Genomic DNA, 26,825 nt, shown 5'->3' with positions numbered 1-26,825 from the left:
GATCAGAAAATTCAGCAATTATTAAATTTGGAAAAATTTGCCTAGACAGGTGCCATCAATCTCATTTTCTTCTCGATAATAAACAAGATCCGATGAAAGATCATGATTTTCATAATCACAATCATACTCCAGCATATATTTAACTTTTTTAGTTCGCACAGGAATTAAATGCTGCATCTAGCACATACTGCAATGAAATTTATATTTAATCAAAATTTAGTGTTCATTCGCTCAATCATTACTCGATTGCCTTCAGATGACTTCAACATGACTCGATATCTGTAAAAATATTCAAATTCTGCGCCTCAACAATTAGATGGTTGTGAGTGATGTTATGATTACAGGATAACAAAAGATGTTGAAACTGTTGGTTAGGATGGTGAATTCAGCAAACTTAGGTTGAATCAAATAAAACAAAACACACGGTCAATATTCAGACCAAACAGACATGAAGTCAAAATATTCAATTTAAATGAGTTTATTCAAAAATTATGAAGAAGCAAAAACAGATTCAACTGAAGGTAAATTAACACCAATGAAGACAATACAAAAAAGATACAAAAACTAGTTTAGTTGTCTAAAACTGTCTCTTCATTGTCAAAAGCAATAAAACTTAAAAGTTCACACATTGGTGTGAAGTTTTTTCAATGTAAAAACTGGTCTTTCATTGTGAATGTTTGGTCTTTTCAATCGAAAATTACTAAATTATTGTTTCATTAGTTATTAATAAATTCAACTGTTGAAGGTTAATCTTAATTTCACTTAATCTTTCTACCAACTCTGACTGGAACTGAATCAATCCCATCTATTTATCTAGAGTACAATTCATTTACCAGATTAACTTACTGTAACTGTTTACACCAGATGGAATCTTATAATTCCAATGAACTCAATTAATGAAGGATTATTAAATGAAATATTGATAATCATTTGAATAATTTCCAACTAAATATCTCAACTTTGACTTTAATCAATGCCAATTTTTAGTTGAGTTTAGTTTTAAGCTCAGCTGTGAACCAGTTTTTTTCAAGACAATTTTTAGGTTGAATATTGACCAATCGTGCTAATCAATGGTTAATATGTGTTATCCAGGTAATAAAGCGCAATATATTTGATCTGAATTGTGTAACCATAAAAATTTGAAACGATTGAGCTTGATTAAATGACTTTTCAAACCTTTGCGCCAATTGCTGTACAAGACAATTGAGAGGTAACGTCTAAATAGACAGAGTTGTTGAAAGACTCTCTCCAGAAGAAACAAAAAAGTGTTGATCTAGTAAATATGAAAATGTGTGCCAATTACAATCTATTTTTAGTTAAATTAAGTAAACTCACTTGTAAGAGAGATGATCCTTCACTAAAAGCTACATTTTAATCATCATCTTCATCATCATGTATATCTAAGCAAAATCCTAATTCCGTTGTAACCTCCTCTTTACAAGATTGAAAAGTGATCAAGAATTTTTTGTTTCTTTTGTTATTCCTTTTTACTTCCTTTATGTTAGCCATTTACCAACAGTCACATATTTCGAGTAACAATCCTTTTGCTATTCAATTGTGACAATTTAACAAAGGTTCAACAGTTAATATCACACAATTACCATCACATACTGACCATAAACCTTTCAACAATCCCAAAGACAATGTATACATCAACAGCCATCTCTTCAGCCAGTACATATCATGTTTCCAGTATCAGTTCATCTTCACCAATCAACAGAGTTCTCGTTCAAATTGATTTTGAAGTTTTCGGAGACTTTTCAGGTAAAATATTATTCAATTGTCACCCGTGAAACACCTCAAAACCATCATCTTTCCATTAGCACCTCAAACTTATCAACAAAAATTTATTTTCTCTTCCTTCCTTTCACCTTCTCCTTAAATTGGGTTCACATGGATTATCGTTACTGGCTTTTTGTTTTAATCCAACATTTTGTCAATCAATCAAATGCATCAATAGGAGTATACTTCACCAAGGTATTTATATGATTAAATTTGATATTTTTTGCCTTTCAATAGCCTTATATTATCATTTCTTCAATCCCAACGATTCCAGTGTTTACACATCAAGCGCAGATATCATATTTAAATAGTGCTAACACATAGTGTTATTACCTGGTTAGCCTTTTTGCTTTCGCCTTTTGTTATTTTATAGTGAACGCTCGATTTATATTGTTGATTGTTGAATTAAACAGCTTCAATGCCCAAAACTGTAATATTAATTACCAAGCAAATGTTTTTGTCCTACTTGGATAAAGTCCATTGTAAATCTAAAAATGCTGCAAAGCAAGTAAAATGGAGCAAGAAGACTTTATTGTTTTGAAATTGTCAGCAGTTGAATAAGATGATCTATCACCTTAATTAACCTTCCATGGTATTTTTTAGTCTTAATGAATCTTTGTTGCTGAAACTTTCCTGAGACTGTTATTGTGCTTTTTCAAGGTGGCCTACTGAAATAAGATTACCAATGTAACAGTTATTACTCGAAGAAGCTTGAAGAACCAATTGGCAATCTGAAATCTTTTTATTTCAAGATCATCCTCATGTTTGATTGCTAGTTTGATTGTTTTGCTTGGCTTTTAAATTAATTGATCCCTCATTGACAGTGATGGTAGAAGTTGATCCAAGAATGAATTGGAATCAATTGAGTGATTTGTTTGTGTCAAAGTTGAACTTTTCATGGATAAACTTGAAGGAATTGTGATAAGTTGCAAATATTGGCTTAATTTTAACGCTTGCAAATCAAATTAATCTAAAAAATTGCTTACTCGTTAATTATTTTCTTGATGTTCCTCATGCTGCTCATGCTATGTTTGCATTCTGAGAAAATGATTACCACTTGTTTTTTTTCTTGTCATGACTCCAGGAAGTGTTTTTACTTGCTCTGTTGAAATAACCTTGTCCTCTAGATTGAGTTTCCCTGTAAATTTCAAGCATTCCATAGTCTTTATTTACACCTTTCAATGTTAGTCAACTAATGTTCACCTAATTTCACTCTGATTGACCATGCATCCCGAAAGAATGAAAAATCAGAGACAAAAAGAAACCGTTGAAATTATATTGAGAGCTGTTGAGCATTGAAATGATACTGCTTGTGATTATGATGTAAATCTTTAAAAATTTTCATTTAATCTATTTTTTTATTCCACAGTATGCCAAGGAAATGAGCGAAAAACTTGGCCTTAAAGGATGGGTCATGTTATCCCGACGAGGAACTGTAATTGGACAAATTCAGGGAGAAAAGGAGAAAATTGATGAAATGTAATTCCAAGTAACCTTATTTTGAAACGCTTATTCAAGTTAAAATTAACTGATTGTTTTGTTTCTGTCTTAGGGCTCTTTGGTTAAGACTTCAAGGAAGTCCAGGATCACGGATTGAACATGCAAATTTCACGAACTGGCAAATAATTGATTCCATTACTTATCGAAATTTCAGTATTCGTTTCTAATGATTTGGATTGAACGAATGATTGGTGGTCATCTGTATCTTCCAATCTCTAAACAATTTAATCCCAATCTTTAAGTTTTGGGAATGTTAATAAAAAAATGATCGCGAGATTCATTTTCAATTTTTAACCCAAAAATTGATGCAGATTCAAAATTGAGATTAAAAGACAATAAGTATATTCATGTTACAGTCGCCTTGAGACTCTACACTCAATTTTGCCAAATGTCTCTATTTAGCCCTGTTGAGTAAGGGTTAATTTTCATTTCAATTTCTTTGATTGTTAACTAGCTTAATCTAATTTCCTTTTGTAAAATATCAGTCAGAAGACTCATGAAATCAGTTTAATGTGAAATGATATTTCAGACTAAACCTTATCAAAATTAAACACGATTCAAATCTGTATGGTGAATGTTTGTTATTGATTGTTTGCTTGATCAATGCGTCAAGTGAAAATCTTCAGAGTTGAGAGTTGAATGCTTCAACATGAAGCTTGGTAGTTTATATGGACATTAATCACAGGCTATTGGGATGATGTAAGGATCGGCGATTATTTAGCTCAACCCTCGGATCGAGAAAAGGAAATCACAAAATGAAGTTCTCAATACATTTACTGTGGATGTAAGGCCTTACATTAGGCCTGAATATGACATTAGATTTCAATGATTTAAGTTTTTCGAGAGAAATAAATAACTGAATAATGTCTGCATTATTAGAACCATAGGCTGTAGCGACCAGGACTGAACTCAAATTTCTTTCCACGTTTAAAGACTCGAATTCCTGGGAAATCGATGAAAAAAAACGTCAATCAGAAAACAAAATACAATCGAAAATTGAACTTAGAGCCTTCGATCAAAGTAATTTTTTATGGTTCCAGCTCCCATCCCCTAAAAGTTCATCAGGTCACAACCCTTCACTCGAAAGTCAAAATTTCGACACTTTTTACTCATCTAACAAAAAAACACTTTTCTACAGTTGACCAGATTCTTTCAAAAAACTCATAACTAGGGACGTCAAAATCGGCGGTTAGATTTAGTTGTTTTCGGGGCCGAAATCGGCGGATAAAATGTACTTATTTCGGCAGTTTTCGGCGGTTAAAATTTTTATTATTTTCAACATAAGATTTATGAAAATTACATTTTTAACGATTGAATTGAATTGTATTATGCATTGTAATCATTTCTTCACCCATATTAGTTCGCAAATCACTAAGAATCTTACGATACAGAGAGAAACTTCTTTCAACATCAACTGAAGTCAAAGGTGCAAATTTTATTTTTCTTTTCATTTCAAATGGTAAACTGTCTGAGGTAAACTTGATCAAATCTGGATTTTTGCTCAATGAACTTTCAATTTTTTTCAAAGCTGATCCATATAATTTTGCCTTTGCTTCATTGACTATTTGAAGCTGTTCCAGCATGGTAAGATTGTGTGACTCAAGTTTTTTTATTGATACATTTAAAAATCGAAAATTTTCAAATTCTAATAATTGAGTTTCTAATAATGGGTTGGTTAACAATTTTTTGGTATTTTTAACAATTTTTGATTCTGAATTTAGATTCAAGATTATTTGTTTAATATCATCGAAATGATTTGTATAAAACTCAGTAGCTTTAAGAAATGTTCCCCATCTAGTTTTAATAACATCAATTGGCAATGAATTGCATTTTTCTCTGATTGATTTTCGGATATCAGATGAATAATTAATAATTCTTTTTGTGTTAGCAACTAATTCGTTGACAAGGTCAAAATCGTCTCTTATTTGTTCACAAACTCGGTGTAGAGAATGAGCTAAACATGATATGTGATTTAGATTTGGAAAAGTAAGTTTCAATGATTTGCAAGTTAAAATCATGTAAGGTGCTTGATCTGAAACGATTAAAAGTACTCGATCAAATTGAACTTGATCAGGCCAAAGTTTAGAACAAGCACGATGAAATGATTGCGCAACATTGCTTGAATTGGGAGCTTTATCTAAAAATTCCTGGTAAATTAATCTTGATTTAAATGGCTCACCATCTAATTTACCGACAAGTATATTAAGAACATTTCTTTTCATTCTGTCAGTTGTTTCGTCAATGATAAAAGCTACTGAGTTTTGTCCAATCTCATTACGAACGTTTTCGATACAATTATCATATAAATGTTTCAAAGGGTTATGAGTCATAACCCTTTACTCAAAAGACAATTTTACTTAAACTCCTAATCCAACAATAAACCTTAATAACCAGAAAAGTTTTTCCCCCAAACACAATGCTGCAGCATACGGATTTTACTTTTTTTCCCCACTCTGTTTAAGCGTGAATTTAGTTACCTGAGTTAGTCTCAGTAACCTGAATTTTGATTAAGCCCTGACTATTTTTCGGACAGGTAATTCAATTTGGGTTTCAGGCTGTGTAAAATTTTTCCTTAGAATCCTTTTAGTTTGGTTCCAATTTTTTAAACAAAGATTTTGACTTTTGTTTATTGTGTTTGTATTTTATTGATAAACGGATTGTCATTATTCATCACTGTCTTGTTAAGATTATTTTTTAAGTGAAATTTCGTTAAAATCGACTGTTTCGACGGGAAAAGTGGTGAAATATTGAAACAGCGAGACAATACCATACATTAGTCGAGATAATACATGATATTGGCCAAAATAATGGCGAAATATCGGAAAATAGACAAACAATTGGCGAATGGTAAATGTCCCTTTAATCTTAAAACCTTAAGGCTTTGAGCAAACTTAAACTGATTAACAGAAGAGTTAGACGCTGAGATGGCAGCTTTTTCGGAGAGTGTGTACAACTTTTAACAAAACTAGATATTTCAGCTCTGTTTTGTTCAGTAAGATATCATCGTATGTCAGAGTTAGGTTTGTGAAGCCTATTTCAAGTTCCACTTTTACAAAACGCAGCTAAAAACTTAGACTCAATTTTCATCATTTCCATTTCTTTTGTTTCTTTTTGCTTTATTTTCAAATCAAATTCCAGCGATGGGCAAATGGACTAGAAATATTAGACAGGTGAGTTTCGATTAGTTTTCGTCTTTTGTATTAGTGATTCTAATTTATCTTTGCTTCACAGATGGAGTATAAAAAAATCAAGTGGCCAGTGGAAGTGATCGCCAGGACAAAAATTGATGGCCAGTGGAAATATAAATTAAGAGCAACATGGTACGATGCTCCAGAGGTGGTTACCGATTGTGAGGATTCCTTGGATTTACCATTTGAAGTGCGAGATGAAACAGTAAAAACTATTGAGGAGCTTCATGAAATGTCCTCGGATGCAAGAATAAGGAAAAGAGGTGGAGTAGTTTACAAATGTCCGCTTTGTGGGAAAACATTCGCACCGGGGAGGAAAGATTGTGCTGAATCGCATTTGAATGGACGTCATAAAGGCGAAAAGCGTAAAGCATCATGTCCGGTGCGAAAAAAGGATCCAAATGATGATTGTAATGGTCCAACCGGATTAGATGTAGTCCCAGTCAATAAGTGAATATTTTTGATAGACAAAGCCATTTTAGTTGGATTCATGTGTTAATTAATGTAACAAAATTTTCTTTATGGACAAATCATGGCGTCTTTTTCAATTCACCACACGATCGTTCCTCAATTTTCAGAATTCTGTGACATGACAATATCTTCCAATATACAACTCTCCTCTTTTTTCAATAACCGAATAAATAAAAGCCATCAAATTTAAGAAAATTAATTTTTACTCAATTAATTTTATAAATATAATCATTATGAATAAATGATCGGAATCAGAATTCAATTTTTCATCCAAAGAGTCTCAACTGGTTAAATCTGATTGAATCCTTTATAATTTAAGTGTTGCTCCCATCCGTTTAAGAGCCAATATGGCATTAACAGCTTTCTGTAAATCAAAATTGAGAAAAGGTTTAATTAGTATTTTTTTCATTAGTTATGAAGACTGAATTTAAATCAAAATTTAGCAAAAATCGTTTAATAGAGTTTTATTAATCTGCTACAAAATTTAGAGCAACATGAAATTCCTAGCTTTTAACTGATAAAAATTGATATCAGCTACAGAATAAGAAAATTGTTTGGATTTTCAGTGAATTTACGAGTGTTGCTTATCATGAGGGTTCAAAATATTTACTTAACAGATTTTCGAAAATTTGGGTTCACTGGAAAATCGGAATAGACTAATCGGAATAGACTAATCGCAATATCACAGTAAATAACAACAAGACATCAAATGAATAATCAATCATTTCATTGGATTTTCATTCGAGAGCAAAAATAACAAACAATTTTGTTTATTTTTGTTCCTACAGATGATGGAAGATGCAATACAGAGGAGGAATCAATTCAATTGTTTTTGATGCAAATTTTTGTCGTCACCTTGCATGATACAATTAAGAGCGAATCAAAAGGCTTATCACAATGAAGACAAAAAATTCATGGTGAAGACAGAAAAATCGTCAAAAAGTCTCAATTTCATTTGGATTGAATCCAAAACCGATTAATTACCTTGTTACATTTCAATGTTTATTGTGACTTTTTTGGTGTTGTATTACAGCCAGTTGACATTGAAAAAATTCAAAGTCAAAATGAAAAATTCATGTCGTCCAGGATCTGCTAAGTTTTGTCAAATTGTATAAAGAACCAAACATTCAAAACATTCACGATTAAAATTCAACTAAAGCTGGATATTTCAATCAAAATAGTCTCAAAATCAGCAACTTTGATTGTGTCGATGAAGAGTTGCCTATTAATCATTGAATCTAACCTTAGAGATGTCATTTTTTCATCGTAATGGAATCACAAATATTGCAATTGGTTTCTGAATTGATTTTGATTGAAACTTTTGATTGAACTGTTAAATACAAACTACATCAAACTCATGTTTATATTTTTTGACAATTTGACGCATCAAAATCACCGTTTCTCTTCGAAAGCAAATCTGATTTTGACTTTAAATTTTCAGCCTTTCATCTTGATTATATTATTATCAGCATTATCATCGTTATAATAAACACTGAATGTGACTAAATATATCAGGATAAAGCATAGTAATTAATCAGCCTTGACTGTGAATTTAGTAAAGAGTGGAAAAGGAGAGTAAAAAAGAGTAGGAAAGAGTTGACTGAATAGAGTAACAAAGATTTCACTTATTACAAGAATCTGAGACATTCTTGAAGTTGATGAGGATGAGATTGTTGATGATCTTGGAGATAATGATAAATTGATGTTAGCAGGGTGGTCAAGGGCACCAGTTTTTGGCTTTTCCCTATCTTCATCTCTAAGTACACTTGGTCACAATTAGAGTTGGCAACGCTTAAAGCTTAATCAGCCTTTTGTTTGAGCTCAACACATTTGTATGTTTGTTTGCCTATTTTCATTGTTTGATTCTTATTTTTACATCAATTCACCAACAATATCAACCAGATATTGACTGCACACTGAAAAGTAAATGTTGAATATAAAAAGTTCAATGTTAAAATTTCCTCAGAGCACAGCTAATAGATGAGCGAAATTATGCATTCATCAGCAAATTGACTTTGATTAATTATTTAATTAACAGTCGATCTTCAGGGTTAATTGGGAAAGCTTGAAAAATTGGTGTTAATGGTAAGGTTGAAAGTAACAAATGAAAGGTTAACAACATCCATTGCTTGAAATTTCTAGTGATCAACTATTTCACACTGAAATATTCAGGGAAACATTCACTTTTAATTCAAGTTTAGACTCTAAAATTAGTGATTTAAAAAAATGAAAGACTATTTTTAATATTATTATGAATATAATTTAGGAGGGCGAAAAGGAGCGTAATTAATGGCAATGTACTAAACAAAAAATGTATTCAAAATAGTTAACGGTTGGCGTAATTTTCAACATAAAATGCTCATAATGTAACACTGAAAATGTCGTTGGCTTGATGTTTAAATGAGTACAATTTGATAATTGGTTGATGAAATAACTTCAAATATTCCCAAATGTTCAACAATGAATTGGCTCATTAGTTAACCGCTTTTCAAGTCCATCGGAGGAAAGATGATATCTCAGGAGTTTGACTCAATTATAACCAGATTGTTGCCTTGTCTAATTGGGTTGAAGGCAATTGGAAATACAATTTGGTGTGTAACGATGAAATAAATTGTTTCACATTGATTTCTGGTTTATTGGGTATGAGTTGTATCAAAATTAATTAACTAACAAATGAGTAGGTTGAAGTAAATTTGTGATTTACTTTGCACATCGTTGGCTCAAACAACCACCAGAAATCAACATGAACATTTGAGGCAACGCTGAAAAAATGAGTAAATAAAAAATAAAAGCAACGAAAAAAAAGACAATTAAAAATTTGGATTAAAGCCAATAACTAAATCTTTATTCGGATCAGTTGGTATTATTTGTATTTTCACTGTTGTTGTTGGTATACAATACAAAGGATAGGAATTAAGATCGTCATTTTGCCTGAGCCTGACTACAGTTATGGTTATTTATAATTTAAATGTAATTTTATAATTTACAATTTAACCTTTAAAATTGAACATAAAATTTCTGTTAATACAATCAATCGGATTAATAATTAACACACAACAATAAATGTACGGATAATGTTTGTTTGATCAAGTTTTCAACAATCAACATGCATACAAACAAACGAGCAAATGACAATGAAAATTGAATTTAAATCATTATCATGGTGATAATAATGATAACAATATATTTAAATAATACAACGAAATTTAACAGAAAACAAAAATAAAATTATACATATGTGAAAGTAACAATTATAATTATGATTCTTTGGATTGCGTTTCTCTTCAATTGCATCGTAATGTAAAAATCTGTGTTGATTTCAATTGTCATGATCATGGGCTGTTTATCTCATTTCATCATCTTCTTTTTGATCACGGGATGTTTTGTTTCCCAAAAAAGAAGATACAAAAAGCGATTTGGATGCTGTCTGGTTTAATTTGAATTTTTCTCGTAAACTTCATCTTCTCCTTGCAAATGTATTTTACAGTTTTGTTTAAAAAATAGCTCCATTTTCAAAACAATTTAATATTAATCGAGAAGATTTGTTCATAGAAATGTGAGTGGCCAAGACTGAAACAAATATATATACAACAAGCATCAGTTTATCAGTTAATAAAAGGCTTCGATGTTAATGTTAACTTGTGTTCGAGTTAGTTGGAAATAAGCAATCAGGAAAACACGAAATCTTCTAGTAATATCTAAATAAAGCCTGAAAATACAAAAACATGTATCTAATGGTATGATAAAGCACGCACAAGAACACTATTTCTTGTAACTACTAATCGGCATACAATGAAGATTCAATGATTGGCATAATATACAAAATTTTATTGTCTTTTCAATAATTGTTTGTATTTCCTAATCATCCTAAACGAACCTCACTAACAGTTTAAACGGCTGAAACTGAGCAATCTGTTATAATTATGATTATGATCGCAAAATATCATGTTTCCCTAAAGTTTTGTTGGCTCTTCAGGGTTTGAGTGGAAAGGTTATCAGGTAATTTCTCAACTCACCTGCCATCTCCTGCGAATGACAAATTTTTTGAGCTTTGATTTATCGAGAACAGCCATTGAACGACGTTTGGTAGACTATAAAATAAGATTATAAGAAAAAAGGAATTAGATCAAAATAATTAAATAGCTTTGTTATATAATTTACCTTTATCCAAGGATGGGTCAAACAATCAGTGGTTGTCATACGTTTCCTGAAGGTAATATTGACAAAGGCAATACGAAGGATTGATTAGTAAGAATTGAACGGTCAGAAAGAAATAATTACCTCATATCAGGTAAAAGAAGTTTACTAATAAAATCTTTGGCCTCCTCTGAAATAGCATCAAATGCTTCGTCATCGAAATCATATTTGGTGCTTGTTACGTTGGCCATAGTTTCAAGATCACTGTCCCCCATGAAAGGAGAAAGTCCTGATAAACTGTACGATTATAAAATAGAAATAAGATTGGAAATTAAAAATTTCTCATGAAAAACAAATCTAGACAAAGGTACTTTGTATCCTTGTTTTTGCACGTTGAGTTGAAATTATTTATTTACTAGTGAACTCACAGAATGTAACAAATTACTCCAACAGCCCATAAATCAGTTCCAAATCCAACTTCTTCATAATTAACGACTTCGGGTGCCACAAATTCAGGCGTTCCAAATAAGATTTGAAGTTTCTCTTTTGGATTATATTTTCGAGCCAAGCCAAAGTCAATCAATTTAATCCTGTTGCCGGTTCTACTTACACAGAGTATGTTTTCTGGCTTCAAAAGATGAAAAAAAGGTAAAAATATGAAATAAGTCAATCATGAACAACTCAATGAATCCTCAATGGTTCGTGAAATAGCAAAATCAGTAAAAAAGCAAGAATGACCGAGAATAAAACTGAATCGAAGCTTCGCTCAATGTTATCTTAATTTGTTGTATCTGTCTGGTAAAACACGTTATTTTTCATATTAATTGATCAAAATCGTAATGACTGATTTCAATATTACAATACTTGGTTAAGGTTACCTAAATGGATACAAACCTTCATGTCCAAATGGAGGATGTTTTTTGAATGAATATATTCCAAGCCCTCACAGATTTGCCGCATGAAAATGGAACAGGCTTTTTCAGTGAGAACAAAATCATCGCAGATAACTCGTTCAAAAAGTTCACCTCCTTCGATACTGTATTTTAAAAATTGTGGAAGAGAAAGAAGCAAAAAATAGAATGTTATTTTTCAAAATATCAATGACTATTTTGAGAAAATAATAAGACTCTTTATGAAGTAAAGCTAATGTTATAATGTAAATTTTCATTGGAAATTGAAATCTCCATGTAAAGATTCATGATCAATCTATTAATACTAGAGGTTCGTGCATTCTTAAATTTGTTTGATAATATTTTTGCTGAGTGATGGTTTGAAGTTAACGATAACTTAATGGGTCTCAACCTAAGAATGAGATCGAAATGGTAGTTATCCTTCACGGTTGAAGGTTGTTGGTTTGGCTTGGGTGAAAATTTGAGTGACAAATGTATTAATTTTTGCCATTCAATAAATCAATTTACAAAAGAAGCAAAAAATTGAAACAAACAAACAATTAACAAAAATACATGAACTTGGTCTTCAAATTATACCATGTTAAGCATAACTTGTATACATTGATGTAACATAAAAAGTAAAACTTTTCTGTTCATCCAATTTTCTATGGCAGTCAAAAATAACTTGAACCTCTGTGTTGAGCAATTAATTAAGCAAATTAATGGTAAATTTGAATACAAAATGAATAATTTAAACTTACAGTTCAAGGATTAAGCACATCTCAGAGGTACCATCATCAAAGGCATCGTACAATTGCAAGATCCTTGGGTGCTGTAATTGTCTCATTAAATCAACTTCTCTTTCAACAGCAAGTCGATCATCTTTACGATCGGTATTGATAAATTTAGCAGCAAATTGTCTTCCCGATTTCTTCTCAACACACTTATAAACAATACCGAATTTTCCCCTGAAAAATAATTGAAATTACGATAACAACAATTAAAAAAAAAACAATGAGAATAACCATAGCATTGGTCAAAACCAATGAGAATTGAGTAAAAAAGCGCAACTTTCTCAAGGCGCTTAAATTGAAATTCATAAAAGACATTCTTTTTTTGTTAATTTTGGATTAAATTCATTCATTAAAAATTTAAATCTATTAAACTAATCAATATAGCTTACCTTCCCAATTCCTCACCAAGTTTATAATCGCTTTTTGGGTCTTTCCGTTTAACGAATACATTTCTTGGTTCAAAAGCTAAATCATAACCTAAAAGATTGACGTGAGGGAAAAATTAAAACAATTGCTATCATATTGTATTTGATTGAAGCAGATATTAACATAATTATTGTAAATTATGTGATAAAATATTATAACAAAAACCAAAATTGATTGAGCTTTCAATCGCAAAGTTGCCATGAAAATGCAATTTCATTGTTGATTGTAACCCAAGTTGCTATGATTTTAACACAATCGAGTATCTAATTTTATTTCTTAACATGATTTTTTCAAATCAAGATATACTGTTATTTAAATATATTGTTTATGTTAACCATGATTTAGTGAAAGAGTCAAATAGAGATCAAATATTTGATAATCATTATATGAAACCATTTGCTTTAACATTCATTTAGCTACATCTAATTTTGGATTTGAAGGATACAATAAAAACTAGCAATCAAGGCTTGATCAAATTGTATCTTACCTTCTTCATCTGGATCGGCTTCACTTACGTATATCATGTTGTCATGAAAAATGGTTGATGAAAAATAATAAAATACAAAGTTAATTCAATTTTGACACGATTGATGCTCAAAACAAGTGGTGAAAAACATCCATTGGCTTGAAGTTGATAACTTTCTTGGCGAGTTTGGTGCTTTTATTGATGTTTATCATCTAACTGGCAATGTAAATTGTACTTGAAATATCAAAATGTTTAATTAAATGTTTCAATTAATCCAAATGGATAAACCAATTTCTGGTTTTCACTTGAAGTTGAGATGATCAACGATGAAAATGGTGACTTTTAATCATTTCACGACAATTTGTCTCAATGGTTGTTGAAATTAATTCTGAACATGGGAAGAGTTGAATTGTAAGTGAATAGATGATCCAAAATGGTTTTGGGTTGTAAGTTAATTTGTAGGTTGGTTTGGAAGTTGATTGTTTTATGGTTTAACAATTGGTGATAATGATTTATTGTGTTGTTGATGAGATGAGAAAATGAAATGATTAAATGAAGAAAGTAAAATAATGGTAAAGGAATAGCAATTTGCAGTTATTGGTGGCACAATATTCAATCATCAATACAAATGGGTGAAAGGAAGGGAAGAAAAGGAGAAAATTTGTAATATTGCTAATAGAGTTAATCAATTTGGGTTAATTATTTGGTCACATAAATCTTATTTTATCTCACTGAAGTACTGATCAAGATAAATTTCTGTGACTACAGTTAATAAATTATCCTTCAATGTTTTGGCAAACAAAAAGCTCGACTTGAAATGAGCCGAGGTAACCTTATTTTGAGAAGCACAAGAAAATATGAATTGTTAAAGCAAACAAAACAAACCATTACCATTCAATCAAAACAGCAGTTAATTAACATGGTTAATGTTATCCAATGGTATTTCAAAGGTTAGTCAATAGACAATCAGATCAATGTTTGGACTGATTGTGAAGAGGACATTATATGACTACTATTGTGACAACGAAACAAGGATTGAAGTCTTGTAGCTAAATCTTAACCCTGCCTCTACTTGCTATTTGGTATGTTTTACACAGAAAATTTGAATCAATTTGACTCAATTTCAATCAATCAGACAAATTAAGTCTTCATAGATGAGATTTTAATTTGGCAAAATAATTTGACACTTTCTGAGTTATCTTGAAATTACCCAAATCGCTTGAATATTTTGTAAAAAATGTTCAACTTTTACATTTTTTTCCCTAAAAACATTAATATTTTCTGTAATAGTCAACTTTTACACATCTGTTATCAACAAGTGTTTGCTAGGCTTGACAATTGAAACTGTCAATGTTGATGATTGATTCAAATTGATTCAAAATTGGTCAGGTTCCATAGGATGAAATAATTACTTGGTATCAATTTAATTACTCACATGGTGTTCAATTATCAACTTTGTAGGAAGGTTGACTTGAAAGGGAAGATATTGATGCCTATGGATAATTTCACTTGGTATAAGTTGTATGGTAATCGATATACAGAAGATTCAAGTTAAATTAAACACACCAAAATAAATAATTAATCCATATTATTGAAAGTGTTAATAGCGTCGATGAACCTAAACTTGTATCAAGAATGCAATGTTTACAAATGGTTAAAAGAAATACAAAAAAATCGCTGCAAAATGAACCAATGAAGATGTTTTTAGCATGCGTGTTTAAAAAGATTGCCCATGATTGCACATGATTATTCCAGTGATTCAATTGCGATGCCAGATTATTCAAGGAACAACTTTTGGTCTATCTTTTGTCACCATTAAGCTTAAGAAGTTCAGTGTAACTCTATTTCGGGATTATCATCCGGTTATAAATACTGTACTCTTCTCTATCACACCGGGAAAACAAACAAAACAACCAACACGGAGGATCAACAGCAACAAGTGGAAAGGCAAATTGCCAGCAACAATATCAACAATTGTGAATAATTATACGTTTATAGTTGATTTTTTAGCATTGTTCAACTTGTAAATCTGTTGTGTAAACTGGCTTGTGAAGAGTAAAATCATTATTTAGCTCAATGCAAATAATATGATCGATTACCGTAAACCAAGTTTCGTTATGCTTTTTAAATTGTTGCTTTGCTTAGCTATTTAACATTTGCATACCATGTCAATCAGTTTGAAAATAAAATTCCAAGTGTAAGCTGATTGTTTAATTTGAGGGTAAAAATTGACTCAAAAATCATCCGATTCAAACATTATGTTTGATAGCATAAAATGATCTGTATGCAAGTAAAGTCGGGAATAAGATTGAAATTATTATTTCCCGAGCCAAAGTTGAATTTTCTGATTGTACTAATTATGCACTCTATATAATAACATTTAGTACCTATTAAATTATTTTAAATTATCCGTAATCATTAATTTACTGAATATACTTTTCAATTTTATCAAAGACCTTCCTCATATTTTTTCTGGTTGAACTCTTTTAGACTTTCAAGGCTGTAACCAGATAATGTGAGCAGAAACGTAATTTATGAAGCTTCCCTAGTATATGGTCTCAACAACAACAAAAACAAAGTTGTGTATTTTGTGTTATGTTATTTTTTTATTCTAATCGCTTATTATTTGTAATTAATTTTTTGCTATTGTAAATTTTGATTTTATTTAACTTGTTCACCATGACAGAGGATAAGGAGCTTTTGCGAGAAATATGGTTTGCAAAGATACCTGTTTGCTTCCATCTTGCTTCTGAAGAAATTGTTAATTTTCAAAAACCTGATCCATATTATGTTCGTTTGTTGTTCTTTTAATCAATTTTATTCTTTATCTGGTCTACCAATTCAATTTACCTTTCATCTGTTCTGTTTCACTTCTTTTATTACAGTTAATGTGTCCAAGAATAACATACTTTCCCCTGGTACTGGATAAGGTTGTCAAATACTTTTCTAGGTTTGTTGACTCTTCAAAACAACAAGGTATAGACATTTGGATTGAATATGAAGGAAATCCAGTTAAATGGTAAATGCTTTATTTTTATAATTATTTCATCAATTCCTTATGCCTTTGTGTTTCTTAGTAACATTTGAACTTTAGGCCAATTGCAATATATAGATAAGAAACATGTACCGGAACACGGGGTTGATTTTTTGTTTACCTTTCTCAAAATTATTTCCATTGCTAACAAGGTTTTCTTTATCTCTAATTAGGCACTATCCAATTGGACTATCTTGGGATCTCATTTGTGATGAAGCTAGTCTGCCTTGGAATCTAATTATTCACTTTGATGTATGTATTTGGTATAGGGCTATTTGGATGCCGAAATAGTAACATTTTTCCTTTTCATTGTACCCACAGAATTTTCCAGATGACGAATTAGTGAGATGTAATAGTCGAGCGTTGGTACAATCAATGTTTATGTCTACAATAAAAGAGGCTGATGCATTAAAGCACAGAAGTCAAATAATTAGTGCGATGCAAAAGAAGGAGCATAATCAGTTATGGCATGGTTTACAGGAGGAAAAATTTGAGCAATTTTGGGCAGTTAATGTGAAACTGATGGAACATACTAATAATGAGCCTTTTCGCTGTATACCATTTCGCTTCTATCAACTTAATCAACCTTATATTCAAAGACTTTTTAAACCATTATCAGAGAATGGCACACCTAACACACTAGGGGATCTAGTGCGACAAGTATTTCCTAGCTCAATTGAGGATGACAATGAAAAACTTACTGTATTAACTCATGGAATTCAACCTCCTTTTGAAACCCCTATTCACTGGATGTCTGAGCATCTGAGTTATCCAGACAATTTTCTTCATCTGTGTGTTTTCCCAAGGAAATCTTGTTCCGGCACTAATCAAAAATCATCATAATTTGCATTATCAATAGTTAATTGATTTGTGCCATTCTTTCAATGACTCTCTTTGCATAATTTCTTCTTACCTCATTTTGAGCAAGACAAAATCGATCCATCAAGACACATGATCTCACCAATTAAGACATTTTTTCACACAAGAACTTACAGAGTAATTACAGGTATCTTAAATATGATTTTGGACAGTTTTTTACGCTCTAAATGTTACAATTTTGTTTTACCATGAAAACATTTAAATAACAAATAATTTTTGTAAAGTATTAAACAAGTTTCACAAGAAAAGGCTAGAAAAGAGTTTCATAAATATTTGCATTGGTCGATTGAATTGGTCGTTGGATCTCTCACTCAACAAGAATACGTGGCGTATCTGGGAACATGAAACATTTCTAAGATTGACCCAAGCTCTCGAATCTTTTACGAAATTTTTAGTACTATGGATAAATACGAGTACAAATGCATAATGTATAACCTCAATATAATCAACATTGGTATCACTTGAACATGGTCATCAAAATTAATCTATGGTAAAATCCATTGTTGGTGGTAAATTTGAATTCTTTAAATCAAATTGTATCATAACATTAAATCGAAGCTGGGAATCTTTACACTTAATATATTTTGCTGAAAGAACGAGAAGTCACTTCATGGAAACATTGGCATAGAAGAGGATCGTCTCTTCCAATATTTTAACTTATCATAACCTTCGCTCAAGTTGTTAATAATCAGATGAAAACAGCGATTTTAACGGATATATAAAACTGATTAAATAATCTTCGGAAACTAAATTATCAAAAATTCTGTCAATTCAGCTTGTGCGATGCGGTAAACCATTTCAGTTTTCAGTTATTTTTTCATTCTATAAAGTCATACAATTAACAAGTTTTTGTTCAACTATCTTTACATTATAATTTAACTCAAAATCTGAATTTGAATAAGTTCTCGGTGTTTGATGATAACAATCGAGGGATAGGTTAGCTATAAGTTTTGTTTAAAATGGATTGATTTATATGTATCAAAGAGAAGAACGTAATCTTTGTCACATTTAAATTTGAAATCTTGTACGCTGTGAAGTACAAAAGTTCAGAGAAAATGATAGGGAAAAGATACATGAGATATATTGAAGAATCAATATTGTTTACACATTAAATATTTAGTGTTAACATAAACTTTTTTGAAGAAAATTTTTAATCTAACATGATATATGACAACGATTAAAATGATGTGGACAGATCATTAAAATTTAAGACTATATAGAATCACATTTTTCAGGATTAAATGGTCTGTTGAGAAACGCCTCGGCGTTTCATGTTATCAATTAGAAATATCGAGTTTTATTAAAGTAGAATCAAATATTTTGAATATCAAATGAACATATTTGTCATGATAATCATTGCACGGGGAAAATTTTTGATTATACTTTCTGGCAGTGAATTATTAAAATGTATTGGCGATTCTTATGGTTTTTTTGGTAAGAGAATCATCAGCAGTTGTAACCTAATCCTTTTCTTTCTTATTGGCAGCTTGTCGATAAGTTTTCTTGGTCGTTTTAGCTTTCTTCTTTGGTTGAAATTCAGTGATAATAACCGTTACATTGTTCACTGTAACAGCTTGAGCCAAAAAGTTGGTTCGATCAATGTTTTTCAACTTCATTTTTGATTCCATTTTGGTAGATTTCACTGAATTCTCACGAGATTTAGTAGTTTTGGTTGAGTTGTTAGGCGAATGGTTTGTTGGTGAGCCATGTTGATGATGATTAGTGGGCGAAGATTGTTGATTATGATTGCTATGATTCGATGAAACATGAGAATGATGATTGTGATTATGTTGGTTAACACTTGGGCCAGCTTCATCTACTCCCTCGTCAGATTTATTACTAGATGATTTATAAGCTCCTTTACCACCCTTAATCCGTGTTTCTCTGGGTTCTTTGCCTTCACCTTTGGACTCTTTACCTTTGGCCTCGATCGTATGATCATCTTGAACTTCTTTTGGTTCCTTGAGTAAACTTTTGTTAGATTCTTTAGATTTTGACTCTCTGGTTTCTCTGCCATCAACCTGAAAATGGATGGGAAAAAACGGATAATAAAAAACGATTACTTATTGAGCTCAATATTTCAGCGGGAAAAATTTACCTTATCAGCATCTTTTGAACTATTGAAAGAATCACTTGAATCTTTCAAATCACAAAATGATTTATTTGATTTTAGAAGCTTTTGGTGGATTTGTATCTGCTGTTTTTTCACTTGTTGAGCAACCAAGTCGTGGTTATATCTTGGTTTCCTTGTACTGGTTCCTTTACAGACATCACACATTAAACATTTAAAAGCTTCCTGTGAATTACGATAAGTACAAACTGAACATTCCCAAGTATTGTCATCCTCAATCAGCATATCACCATCACTGTTACCACTTGAAGGAATGTTACATGCTTTTTTGCTTGGTTTATTTGATTTCTTTCCACGAAGATGGGCTCGTTCATGTTTATCCATAATAAACCGTAGATGAACCAAATGACTACTCTTAACCTCACACTTTCCTCCTTGTTCCTCTTTTCTTTTTCTTTTCTTTCAGCTTATCGGGAAATAAGCTTAACATACAGTCGATCCTTTGGGCTTCAAAAGATCAAAAAACAACCTAGAATGAGAGGAAACAAAGAAAAATTACAGCTCACAGTCATATCAATTATCCTGGTGGGATATTATCGAGATTACTCTGTTTAGTCTATGAAAACTAAGCATCTCGACAGCTAAAACAATTCGTAATCAATTTCATCTTCACTTATATCATTTAAGGTAGTTGAAATCACCAGAAGATTGTTAATTAACTCAATAATAAAATACAACAGTGGAACTATCGCCTATTTCTTCGTTTTACTATGAAATATAAAAAATTAGGGTCATAAAACCTGCGTGAGTAGTGAAAGTGAGGCAAAAAAGAGAAGTTTGAAGATGAAACAGAAAACAGAGAATAAGAGAAACTGAAATATAAAAGCATAACTTACCAAATAAAATTGAGAATCACACAAAATTACAGCCATTTCGAGAGAAGTTTAAGTTAAACATAACGAAAGTCCAGTTGGAACCAGGCTGACAAACATAGAAGATCAATGAACTTTTGTTATGTGATCTATTCCTAAATATCTCATATAACAGAGATTTTTTCTTGTTGCATTTGCGAATGCGTGTAACCGCATAAGTAACTTACTGAAAGCCAACTCGTAATGAACCATAACTTGAAAATCAAATTCACTCCAATCCAGTGAATTTAATACACTAATGAAGTTTATGTTTAACGCAAAAGGCTAAATTGAAACTTATCCTCTTGAACATAAACCCTTTTTAAAATCGATAGACATCGATATACAGTCGAGTCCCTGAAATTGTCCATCAGTTGTTTGAGGTCGAATGAGGCGCGACATTCAAAAGACACCAATAAAAATTACTAATCAAAACACAATTCAATTCATAATTATGGTTTTTTTTATTTATAAGAGATGGTGCTGATATCGAATGGACAGTTTTAGGAACCGACAATTTCAGGGACTCGACTGTATTAGTTAAAAGATATTTTCGATATCTGATGACATTTGATTGAAAAAGTTTGAAATTCTCGCTTCAATAAAATGTTACAATATATTGTTGGTCTATGAGATTTGTGTAATTTAGTGATCAATTAAACTAGAAGCTATAGTGAATCATAATCGTTACATTAATCCGTTCTGGTTGTTCAATGAAGCAAAATGTGCTAACAAATGGAAAGTTACATTTATCTTCTTACCTTTTCTTCAGCCATTTGTTAATCTTGTTTTATGATGATATTCAGCTCACCATTCAACCAGAATTTTCCATTAGCTTCTGATAATAATCACATTGTTTACAAGTTGAAAACTAAAGTAAATAATTAATTAAAACATACGATCATATTAAAAAGTTAAAAGGTGTAAAGTTAGATTCTATTGGCTAGTCAGTATCGGATATGGCAATAGCTGATATGGAATTACCAGTATCTGATATTTTTATTAATATTTTTTTTGTCAACAAACCAAGTTTATTTCTGGCTTTGATTTTTTCTTTATTTAATAAATTAAGGAACATTCAATGGAATTTAGATCAAGATTAAATAGATAATTTTTCAATTTATGTTGTTTCTTGTACTTTAAAAAATATCTTTTTACAGTTCGTTATTTATTGATAACCCACCGGAGAGGATTGCTTTTCGAGTTTTGTTTTCATTGTGTAGTCAAAAATCTTGACTCAAAATTGTTTTTTAAACCTTTGCCTTTTAATAATTTTAAGCTCATTAGATAATTTTTTATAAAAGAAATGTCTTCTGGAGAGGATAAACAAAGTATGATCACTTCTCCTGTCGATCAACAATATTCACTGAACAATAATTCTCTCAATAGCAACAACAAATGGGTTCGATTAAATGTTGGTGGATCTATTTTCATGACCACTCGATCTACTCTCTGTCGTGATCCTAAATCATTTTTATACAGGTTGTGTGATGAAGACCCGTCACTTGGAAGTGATAAGGATGAATCAGGAGCTTATCTCATTGATCGCGATCCTACTTATTTTGGTCCAATTTTAAATTTTCTCCGTCATGGGAAATTAATCATTAATAAGGATTTATCTGAAGAAGGTGTTTTAGAGGAAGCAGAATTTTACAATATAACTGATTTAATCAAAATATGCAAACAACGGATATCTGAGTCAAAGCAAAAAAGTGACCTGGAGAAACATGTCTACAGAGTTATCCAATGTGGAACTGAAGAGCTTACTCAAATGGTTTCAACCATGTCTGATGGTTGGAAATTTGAACAACTTATCCCAATACCTAATGGTTTCAGTTCTGGGGTCGAGTTTTTATGTGTTGTTTCAAGAGCATTTACGAATTCGATCAAAATGTTTGACGAGAACTCTGATCGAGCCAAAATGATTCAACAAAAAGCATCGAGGATGTAAATTTTGTACCTCAATCATCAAATTATTGGTTGAGCTAATTATTATCATCTATTTGTATATACATCTATATATATCTATATATATATGTATAAATTATTACTCAATTTTATATTGAAGTTGATTATCCTGGTTAAAAACTCATGTTTGTAATCAATCGCGATCAATTAGTCGTGATCAGTGCAAGTTTACTATGTGGTGGGTTGATATAAACCTGATAACATGAAAACGAAATTTTTAGCGAAATAAAAATTAACTCAATGACAGAGACTACACTGACAATGAATAAAATTTTAAGAAAGATTCAAAAAAATTTAATTTCACTGCTTATTCATTACTTTCACTCTATCATGACTTTTTACTACAGAATTTTACACTCGTTGTGCATTGAAAATAAAATTTTAGTAATATTAATTCTATATTGTATTGAAAATATCTAACCGAATAAATGTACGAATAGACGAATCAAAATATTAGTAGTCCAAAATGATAAACAACAATGAAGTGGCAATAAACCTTAGTTTTACTAAAGTAATATAAACTGTACTTGTGTTGTGATTGTCTTTGTCACAACTATCATTTTACAGTACATCAAAGTGCTACAAATATATTGAATATATTTACTTTTTACTTTCTACTTTTTCTAGTTCTTTCAAATCTCTTTGTGCTTCCTCTCTTCTCTGAGCTTTGATGTCATCGTCTTGAATACGCAAACTTGGTTGTTCATTTAAGGGAATAACCCATTTGCTTTCTCTGTGAGGTCTGCGGACACCATGACGCCATGGATATCTGCTAGGATATCGTAAAGCGGCTGCAAATGGCCAAATAGGATAATCGAGATCTTCATTGTTATTTAGAGGTCTAATAGCAGATACGTTTCGGAGATGTCTCCATCTTCCAAGTTTGTTACGTTTCTTCCAAATGTTGTTCCATGCCCAACTTGGTACAGCAAATCGCTCATTAGAACCAGGAACTCGAGGATGTATATTAGGGGGCAATTTGGGAGGATGAATAATAGTTTTATAATCAAATGGATCTATTTCTTTCAATCTTTCCAATATTGCTTCCTTATTCATCTCTTTTGGATCTCGATAAGCATCCAAATATATGTTAAAAGCAGCAGAAGATGGATATTTAGCTTGATCTGCGAGTTTTTCTTTAGGTTGGATATATTCATAAGTCGGTTCTCTCATGTTCAAAATATTGTAGAAAATGTCCCGACAAGATTCATCCCATGAAGATTGGAACCACGACAAACCAACGGGGGTTAATCCCTTGTCCAGTAAACTATTAAGATTGATAACCCGTTTTTTCAGTTCAACATCGTTAATCTCGGGTAGCTCTTTTGGTTCTTTTGATTGTAATAACATAAAAACATAACGATGATAACCAAAACCATTGAATGCATAAGGAGGTATGAAAGAGATAACTTCTTTATGTACAGTTGATCCATCAGATTGGTTATGAATGTTAGAAACCATCCAATGACAAACAGGATCGGATTTACCAAATTGAGAATCTAAATTTAATAATGCTAAAGTGTAAAAATTATTACTATCACCGAGCAGATTAATCCCATTTGGTAAGACTTTTTGGAAATCCTCAAATGATAATGTTTTTCCATTTAAAAGACTAGTATCAATGACAACATCTGGTTTAACTTTTGTATAAAAAGGTTTGATGTGATTTCCTCTATAAACTGGCGAGACAGTCAATTCTTCAGATTTACTATCTGTGTCAACAGCGAATTCAATGGTCATCGGTACAACTGGGTGAAAATATTTAACATCCAATAAATTAGGAGGATCCACTTTTCTGGAACCAGGACTGAATTTAACAAGTTCGTCTTCTGTCCAATCTCTTTCCATTTGGGGCCAGTAATCAACTTTTTTGTGAGGTAAAGTTTTATCAGCTATTCGTTCCAAATTGTTACTAACAAAGAAAAAGAAATACATTTAGTAAATTTAAAACAATTCTAAAAATATAGAAACATACCTGAATAAATGTTCATAAATAGCATAATGGTTGGCCAAATCAGTTATAGCACTTATACCTGATTTGCTGCGAAGATAAGCGTAGTTTAGAGCATCATAAGAGTAAGACAATTTGACTTGTTTTGTTTCCAGCATCTTCAAAAGTTCATCTTCAGTCAGATTAGCTTCAGAATCAATAATCGGGTTAGATCTCTGAGCTGCAGCAGCAGTAGCCTCACGCCTTTGCCGTCGAGAAACTGGGGCTAATGCTGGTATATCTAAACCGACGTTTACCATGTTAATACCTTTTTCATATTGATTTTTTTCTCTCAAAATCGATTCCAATGATGGGTAAAACACTTGATGAGACTTGTAGTAATTTGGAGGAAAGGGTAAACCAGGATTTTTGTACCAATAACGTAATCCTCTGGCTTGAAGAGAGAAAAAACAATTATCTTTCAAAATATTTAAAAGTCTGGTAGTTTTGGAACCAGATTCTATTAATCTTGGTAACATTTTTAATTATAAACAATAAACAATGCAAAAGTAAACAAAATTCAAAATGAATTCTAACAATCACATTGTGCTCATTTTTTGAGTCATATTTTTCTTGTGAATAACAGCTGGGCTATTTTCACAGCTTTCAGTTCAAGAGTAAAATTGATAAGATTTGAGATTTTTAATTTCAATCTCACAAAATCTGCTTAAACAAATCTAATCGTGTTTTAGTAATTGCTATTAGTTAAAGATCAAATTTTCTTCCGGTACATTTTAACCCATTTTTTACTATTGAAACTCTTTGGAACAACGACTTTTTGAATTCTTTTTTGTTGCTTAACCAGATTTGTTATTGAAATAAACCTATCAATATATGCCAACCGGTGGTGTAAATATATCCTCCTGATTTAATATGAATTCTGAAAATTCGATGTACCAAGAACGATCTTCCATTGCAGCTCATTTGGTTGTGCCTATCCTGATCAAACCGATACTTCAAAAGTTGGAGCGAGAAAGTGTTGATTGTGCTCATGCCATAAGAAGTGCCTTGATCAGGGTAAACATTTGTGGTCAATCTAATTGGTCATATGATTTAATTAAATCTGCATCTTTTCTTTGTTTTCTCATTCAGGCTGAGAATTCATCTCCTGGAATTCTGCTTGAATTAGTGAATGCTATGGTCAAGAAAGCTGATATCTCGGTAAATATTATTGAGTCCCTGTTAAGGCTTCAAGGGACCATTCCTGAATTTGATGGTTTGTAATCATCTATTTTTGTTTTTGTTTGATTTTTGATAAAACTAAGATAATTATAATGACAATACTTTTCATCATTCAATCTTACAGATTATTTTATTCGCCGTCGTGAAGAACCTTTCCAAGAATTGAATAAAAAATCAGTCATCTTAAGGAAAATTTTGTCTCGCATACCCGATGAAATTAATGACAGGCCAATCTTCCTTGCCACTATAAAGTAAATTCATTTTTTAATGTTAAAAATACAAATGTAATTTAATACCTATTTTTCATATCTCAATCATTATAGAGAAATTGCCAGTGCTATCAAGAAAATTATGGACTGTATCAATGGAATTTCTAGCTATACTTATGACATTTCTGACAAACAAGTATTAGACATTCGTAAACGTGAATTCATCAAATATTCCAAAAGATTTAGTACCACACTTAAAGAATTTTTCAAAGAAGGAGAGTAAGTATCATGTAAAAAAAACTTAAGAATGTTTTGAATTCTTTTAATCCTTATGTAATCCTTTTTTTACAGGTGCACAAGCGTTTACATCAGTGCAGCTCACCTCATTCATCAAACCAATCTTCTTCATATTACGGTCAAAGATAAATGCGATCATCTCCATTAATAATCTATGCAAAAACTGTCCAAAACTTTATTAGTTATTGTTAAAGTAAATACGTTATTTAAAATTTTAATACGAATATTTATATTCTATGCTAAAAAAAATTAAATGATTAGATCACTTTTTGATAAATCATATTTTTGTCGGAAATAATAGCTGAACTATTCTCATGGATTCTGAATGCAGAAATAAACCATTACATATTCAATCAGTTCAACTCTTTTCTCACAAACCTAATTATTCAGTGTATGTTTCAAGTTTCTGTTGATTATAATTTCGTCCACTTATCATCACAAGAAGCAGTAAAATACAATATTACTGTATTTCACGTATAACCCACGAAAATGATTGATCGAAATATAATAAAATCTTGATTTTACTGGCGAATGAAAATCAAAAAAGCGTTTAAGTTTGAAAAGCGATATTTGTATACTTCTTAGGAATAAAACTCATTGCAGCATTTCATTTTTAAACTTCCCTCTGTA

General features: G+C 31.2%; 8 protein-coding genes across 13 annotated transcripts; 5 read left to right on the top strand and 3 right to left on the bottom strand.

Moving 5' to 3' along the window:
• The first annotated feature begins 1,486 nt into the window (after nt 1-1,486).
• On the top strand, nt 1,487-3,850 carry LOC107363810 (acylphosphatase-2). The gene is made up of 4 exons (XM_015931078.3): nt 1,487-1,764; nt 1,961-1,977; nt 3,152-3,261; nt 3,335-3,850. The coding sequence occupies exons 1-4, from the start codon at nt 1,644-1,646 to the stop codon at nt 3,447-3,449; spliced, it is 363 nt and encodes a 120-aa protein (XP_015786564.1). The 5' UTR covers nt 1,487-1,643; the 3' UTR covers nt 3,450-3,850.
• Nucleotides 3,851-5,734: 1,884 nt separating this feature from the next.
• On the top strand, nt 5,735-7,136 carry LOC107363676 (uncharacterized). The gene is made up of 3 exons (XM_015930942.3): nt 5,735-6,129; nt 6,421-6,452; nt 6,514-7,136. Exons 1-3 carry the CDS (start codon nt 6,072-6,074, stop codon nt 6,922-6,924), a joined length of 501 nt encoding a protein of 166 aa, XP_015786428.1. The 5' UTR covers nt 5,735-6,071; the 3' UTR covers nt 6,925-7,136.
• Nucleotides 7,127-15,733, bottom strand: LOC107363672 (myosin light chain kinase, smooth muscle). Of its 3 annotated transcripts, none has more exons than XM_015930935.3 (10): nt 15,090-15,586; nt 13,676-14,042; nt 13,152-13,239; nt 12,730-12,936; nt 11,973-12,114; nt 11,507-11,706; nt 11,223-11,375; nt 11,103-11,148; nt 10,958-11,032; nt 7,127-7,305 (listed from the first exon to the last, which is right to left on the bottom strand). In XM_015930935.3, exons 2-10 carry the CDS (start codon nt 13,710-13,712, stop codon nt 7,249-7,251), a joined length of 1,005 nt encoding a protein of 334 aa, XP_015786421.1. In that variant the 5' UTR covers nt 13,713-14,042; nt 15,090-15,586; the 3' UTR covers nt 7,127-7,248. The 3 variants fall into 3 exon arrangements, with proteins under 3 accessions (XP_015786421.1, XP_089123912.1, XP_015786422.1); XM_089267786.1 differs by lacking the exon at nt 7,127-7,305 and adding an exon at nt 9,154-9,703 and having other exon boundaries at nt 15,090-15,300; XM_015930936.3 differs by lacking the exon at nt 7,127-7,305 and adding an exon at nt 9,765-10,511 and having other exon boundaries at nt 15,090-15,733.
• A 498-nt stretch (nt 15,734-16,231) lies between these two features.
• Atg5 (autophagy protein 5) lies at nt 16,232-18,318 on the top strand. The gene is made up of 4 exons (XM_015930941.3): nt 16,232-16,444; nt 16,540-16,673; nt 16,862-16,940; nt 17,010-18,318. Exons 1-4 carry the CDS (start codon nt 16,334-16,336, stop codon nt 17,529-17,531), a joined length of 846 nt encoding a protein of 281 aa, XP_015786427.1. The 5' UTR covers nt 16,232-16,333; the 3' UTR covers nt 17,532-18,318.
• Nucleotides 18,319-18,553: 235 nt separating this feature from the next.
• Nucleotides 18,554-21,489, bottom strand: LOC107363674 (uncharacterized). Of its 2 annotated transcripts, XM_089267787.1 has the most exons (5): nt 21,311-21,489; nt 20,738-20,867; nt 20,535-20,619; nt 19,666-20,167; nt 18,554-19,588 (listed from the first exon to the last, which is right to left on the bottom strand). In XM_089267787.1, the coding sequence occupies exons 4-5, from the start codon at nt 20,020-20,022 to the stop codon at nt 19,028-19,030; spliced, it is 918 nt and encodes a 305-aa protein (XP_089123913.1). In that variant the 5' UTR covers nt 20,023-20,167; nt 20,535-20,619; nt 20,738-20,867; nt 21,311-21,489; the 3' UTR covers nt 18,554-19,027. The 2 variants fall into 2 exon arrangements, with proteins under 2 accessions (XP_089123913.1, XP_015786424.1); XM_015930938.3 differs by lacking the exon at nt 20,738-20,867 and having other exon boundaries at nt 21,311-21,480.
• Nucleotides 21,490-21,563: 74 nt separating this feature from the next.
• LOC107363727 (BTB/POZ domain-containing protein inc) lies at nt 21,564-22,815 on the top strand. Its single transcript, XM_089267789.1, has one exon. The coding sequence runs from the start codon at nt 21,856-21,858 to the stop codon at nt 22,498-22,500; it is 645 nt and encodes a 214-aa protein (XP_089123915.1). The 5' UTR covers nt 21,564-21,855; the 3' UTR covers nt 22,501-22,815.
• Nucleotides 22,816-23,002: 187 nt separating this feature from the next.
• mRpL38 (mitochondrial ribosomal protein L38) lies at nt 23,003-25,064 on the bottom strand. Its single transcript, XM_015930997.3, has 2 exons — nt 24,493-25,064; nt 23,003-24,429 (listed from the first exon to the last, which is right to left on the bottom strand). Exons 1-2 carry the CDS (start codon nt 24,984-24,986, stop codon nt 23,118-23,120), a joined length of 1,806 nt encoding a protein of 601 aa, XP_015786483.2. The 5' UTR covers nt 24,987-25,064; the 3' UTR covers nt 23,003-23,117.
• Ccm3 (programmed cell death protein 10 Ccm3) lies at nt 24,253-26,557 on the top strand. 3 transcript variants are annotated; one of them, XM_089267788.1, is made up of 6 exons: nt 24,253-24,394; nt 25,313-25,524; nt 25,600-25,723; nt 25,814-25,940; nt 26,013-26,177; nt 26,250-26,557. In XM_089267788.1, the coding sequence occupies exons 2-6, from the start codon at nt 25,381-25,383 to the stop codon at nt 26,341-26,343; spliced, it is 654 nt and encodes a 217-aa protein (XP_089123914.1). In that variant the 5' UTR covers nt 24,253-24,394; nt 25,313-25,380; the 3' UTR covers nt 26,344-26,557. The 3 variants fall into 3 exon arrangements, with proteins under 3 accessions (XP_089123914.1, XP_025016913.2, XP_015786484.2); XM_025161145.2 differs by lacking the exon at nt 24,253-24,394 and adding an exon at nt 25,132-25,234; XM_015930998.2 differs by lacking the exon at nt 24,253-24,394 and having other exon boundaries at nt 25,132-25,524.
• Nucleotides 26,558-26,825: the final 268 nt, after the last annotated feature.

Source organism: Tetranychus urticae, chromosome 2 (genome assembly GCF_039701765.1).
Source record: "Tetranychus urticae isolate SD_2017Ah chromosome 2, NJAU_TeUrti_SD_1.0, whole genome shotgun sequence".
Classification (NCBI taxonomy): domain Eukaryota; kingdom Metazoa; phylum Arthropoda; class Arachnida; order Trombidiformes; family Tetranychidae; genus Tetranychus; species Tetranychus urticae.
Note: the sequence above shows the minus strand (reverse complement) of the source record. Positions and strands in the feature narration are given on the sequence as shown.

Coding starts and splice junctions, on each gene's coding strand:
- LOC107363676 (XM_015930942.3), top strand. CDS start 6,072: ATGATATTGGCCAAAATAATGGCGAAATATCGGAAAATAGACAAACAA. Junction 6,130..6,420: donor AGACAAACAATTGGCGAATG/GTAAATGTCCCT, acceptor ATCAAATTCCAG/CGATGGGCAAATGGACTAGA. Junction 6,453..6,513: donor GGACTAGAAATATTAGACAG/GTGAGTTTCGAT, acceptor TTTGCTTCACAG/ATGGAGTATAAAAAAATCAA.
- Ccm3 (XM_089267788.1), top strand. CDS start 25,381: ATGAATTCTGAAAATTCGATGTACCAAGAACGATCTTCCATTGCAGCT. Junction 25,724..25,813: donor GACCATTCCTGAATTTGATG/GTTTGTAATCAT, acceptor TCAATCTTACAG/ATTATTTTATTCGCCGTCGT. Junction 25,941..26,012: donor ATCTTCCTTGCCACTATAAA/GTAAATTCATTT, acceptor CAATCATTATAG/AGAAATTGCCAGTGCTATCA.
- LOC107363727 (XM_089267789.1), top strand. CDS start 21,856: ATGTCTTCTGGAGAGGATAAACAAAGTATGATCACTTCTCCTGTCGAT.
- LOC107363672 (XM_015930935.3), bottom strand. CDS start 13,712: ATGATATACGTAAGTGAAGCCGATCCAGATGAAGAAG. Junction 13,240..13,675: donor AGCCGATCCAGATGAAGAAG/GTAAGATACAAT, acceptor TCAATCTTTTAG/GTTATGATTTAGCTTTTGAA. Junction 7,306..10,957: donor TCATTCGCAGGAGATGGCAG/GTGAGTTGAGAA, acceptor TTTGATTTACAG/AAAGCTGTTAATGCCATATT.
- LOC107363810 (XM_015931078.3), top strand. CDS start 1,644: ATGTATACATCAACAGCCATCTCTTCAGCCAGTACATATCATGTTTCC. Junction 3,262..3,334: donor AAGGAGAAAATTGATGAAAT/GTAATTCCAAGT, acceptor TTTCTGTCTTAG/GGCTCTTTGGTTAAGACTTC.
- mRpL38 (XM_015930997.3), bottom strand. CDS start 24,986: ATGTTACCAAGATTAATAGAATCTGGTTCCAAAACTACCAGACTTTTA. Junction 24,430..24,492: donor ATTTATGAACATTTATTCAG/GTATGTTTCTAT, acceptor TTTCTTTGTTAG/TAACAATTTGGAACGAATAG.
- Atg5 (XM_015930941.3), top strand. CDS start 16,334: ATGACAGAGGATAAGGAGCTTTTGCGAGAAATATGGTTTGCAAAGATA. Junction 16,445..16,539: donor AAAAACCTGATCCATATTAT/GTTCGTTTGTTG, acceptor CTTTTATTACAG/TTAATGTGTCCAAGAATAAC. Junction 16,674..16,861: donor GAAGGAAATCCAGTTAAATG/GTAAATGCTTTA, acceptor ATCTCTAATTAG/GCACTATCCAATTGGACTAT.
- LOC107363674 (XM_089267787.1), bottom strand. CDS start 20,022: ATGGATAAACATGAACGAGCCCATCTTCGTGGAAAGAAATCAAATAAA. Junction 19,589..19,665: donor GTTCAAAAGATGCTGATAAG/GTAAATTTTTCC, acceptor ATCCATTTTCAG/GTTGATGGCAGAGAAACCAG.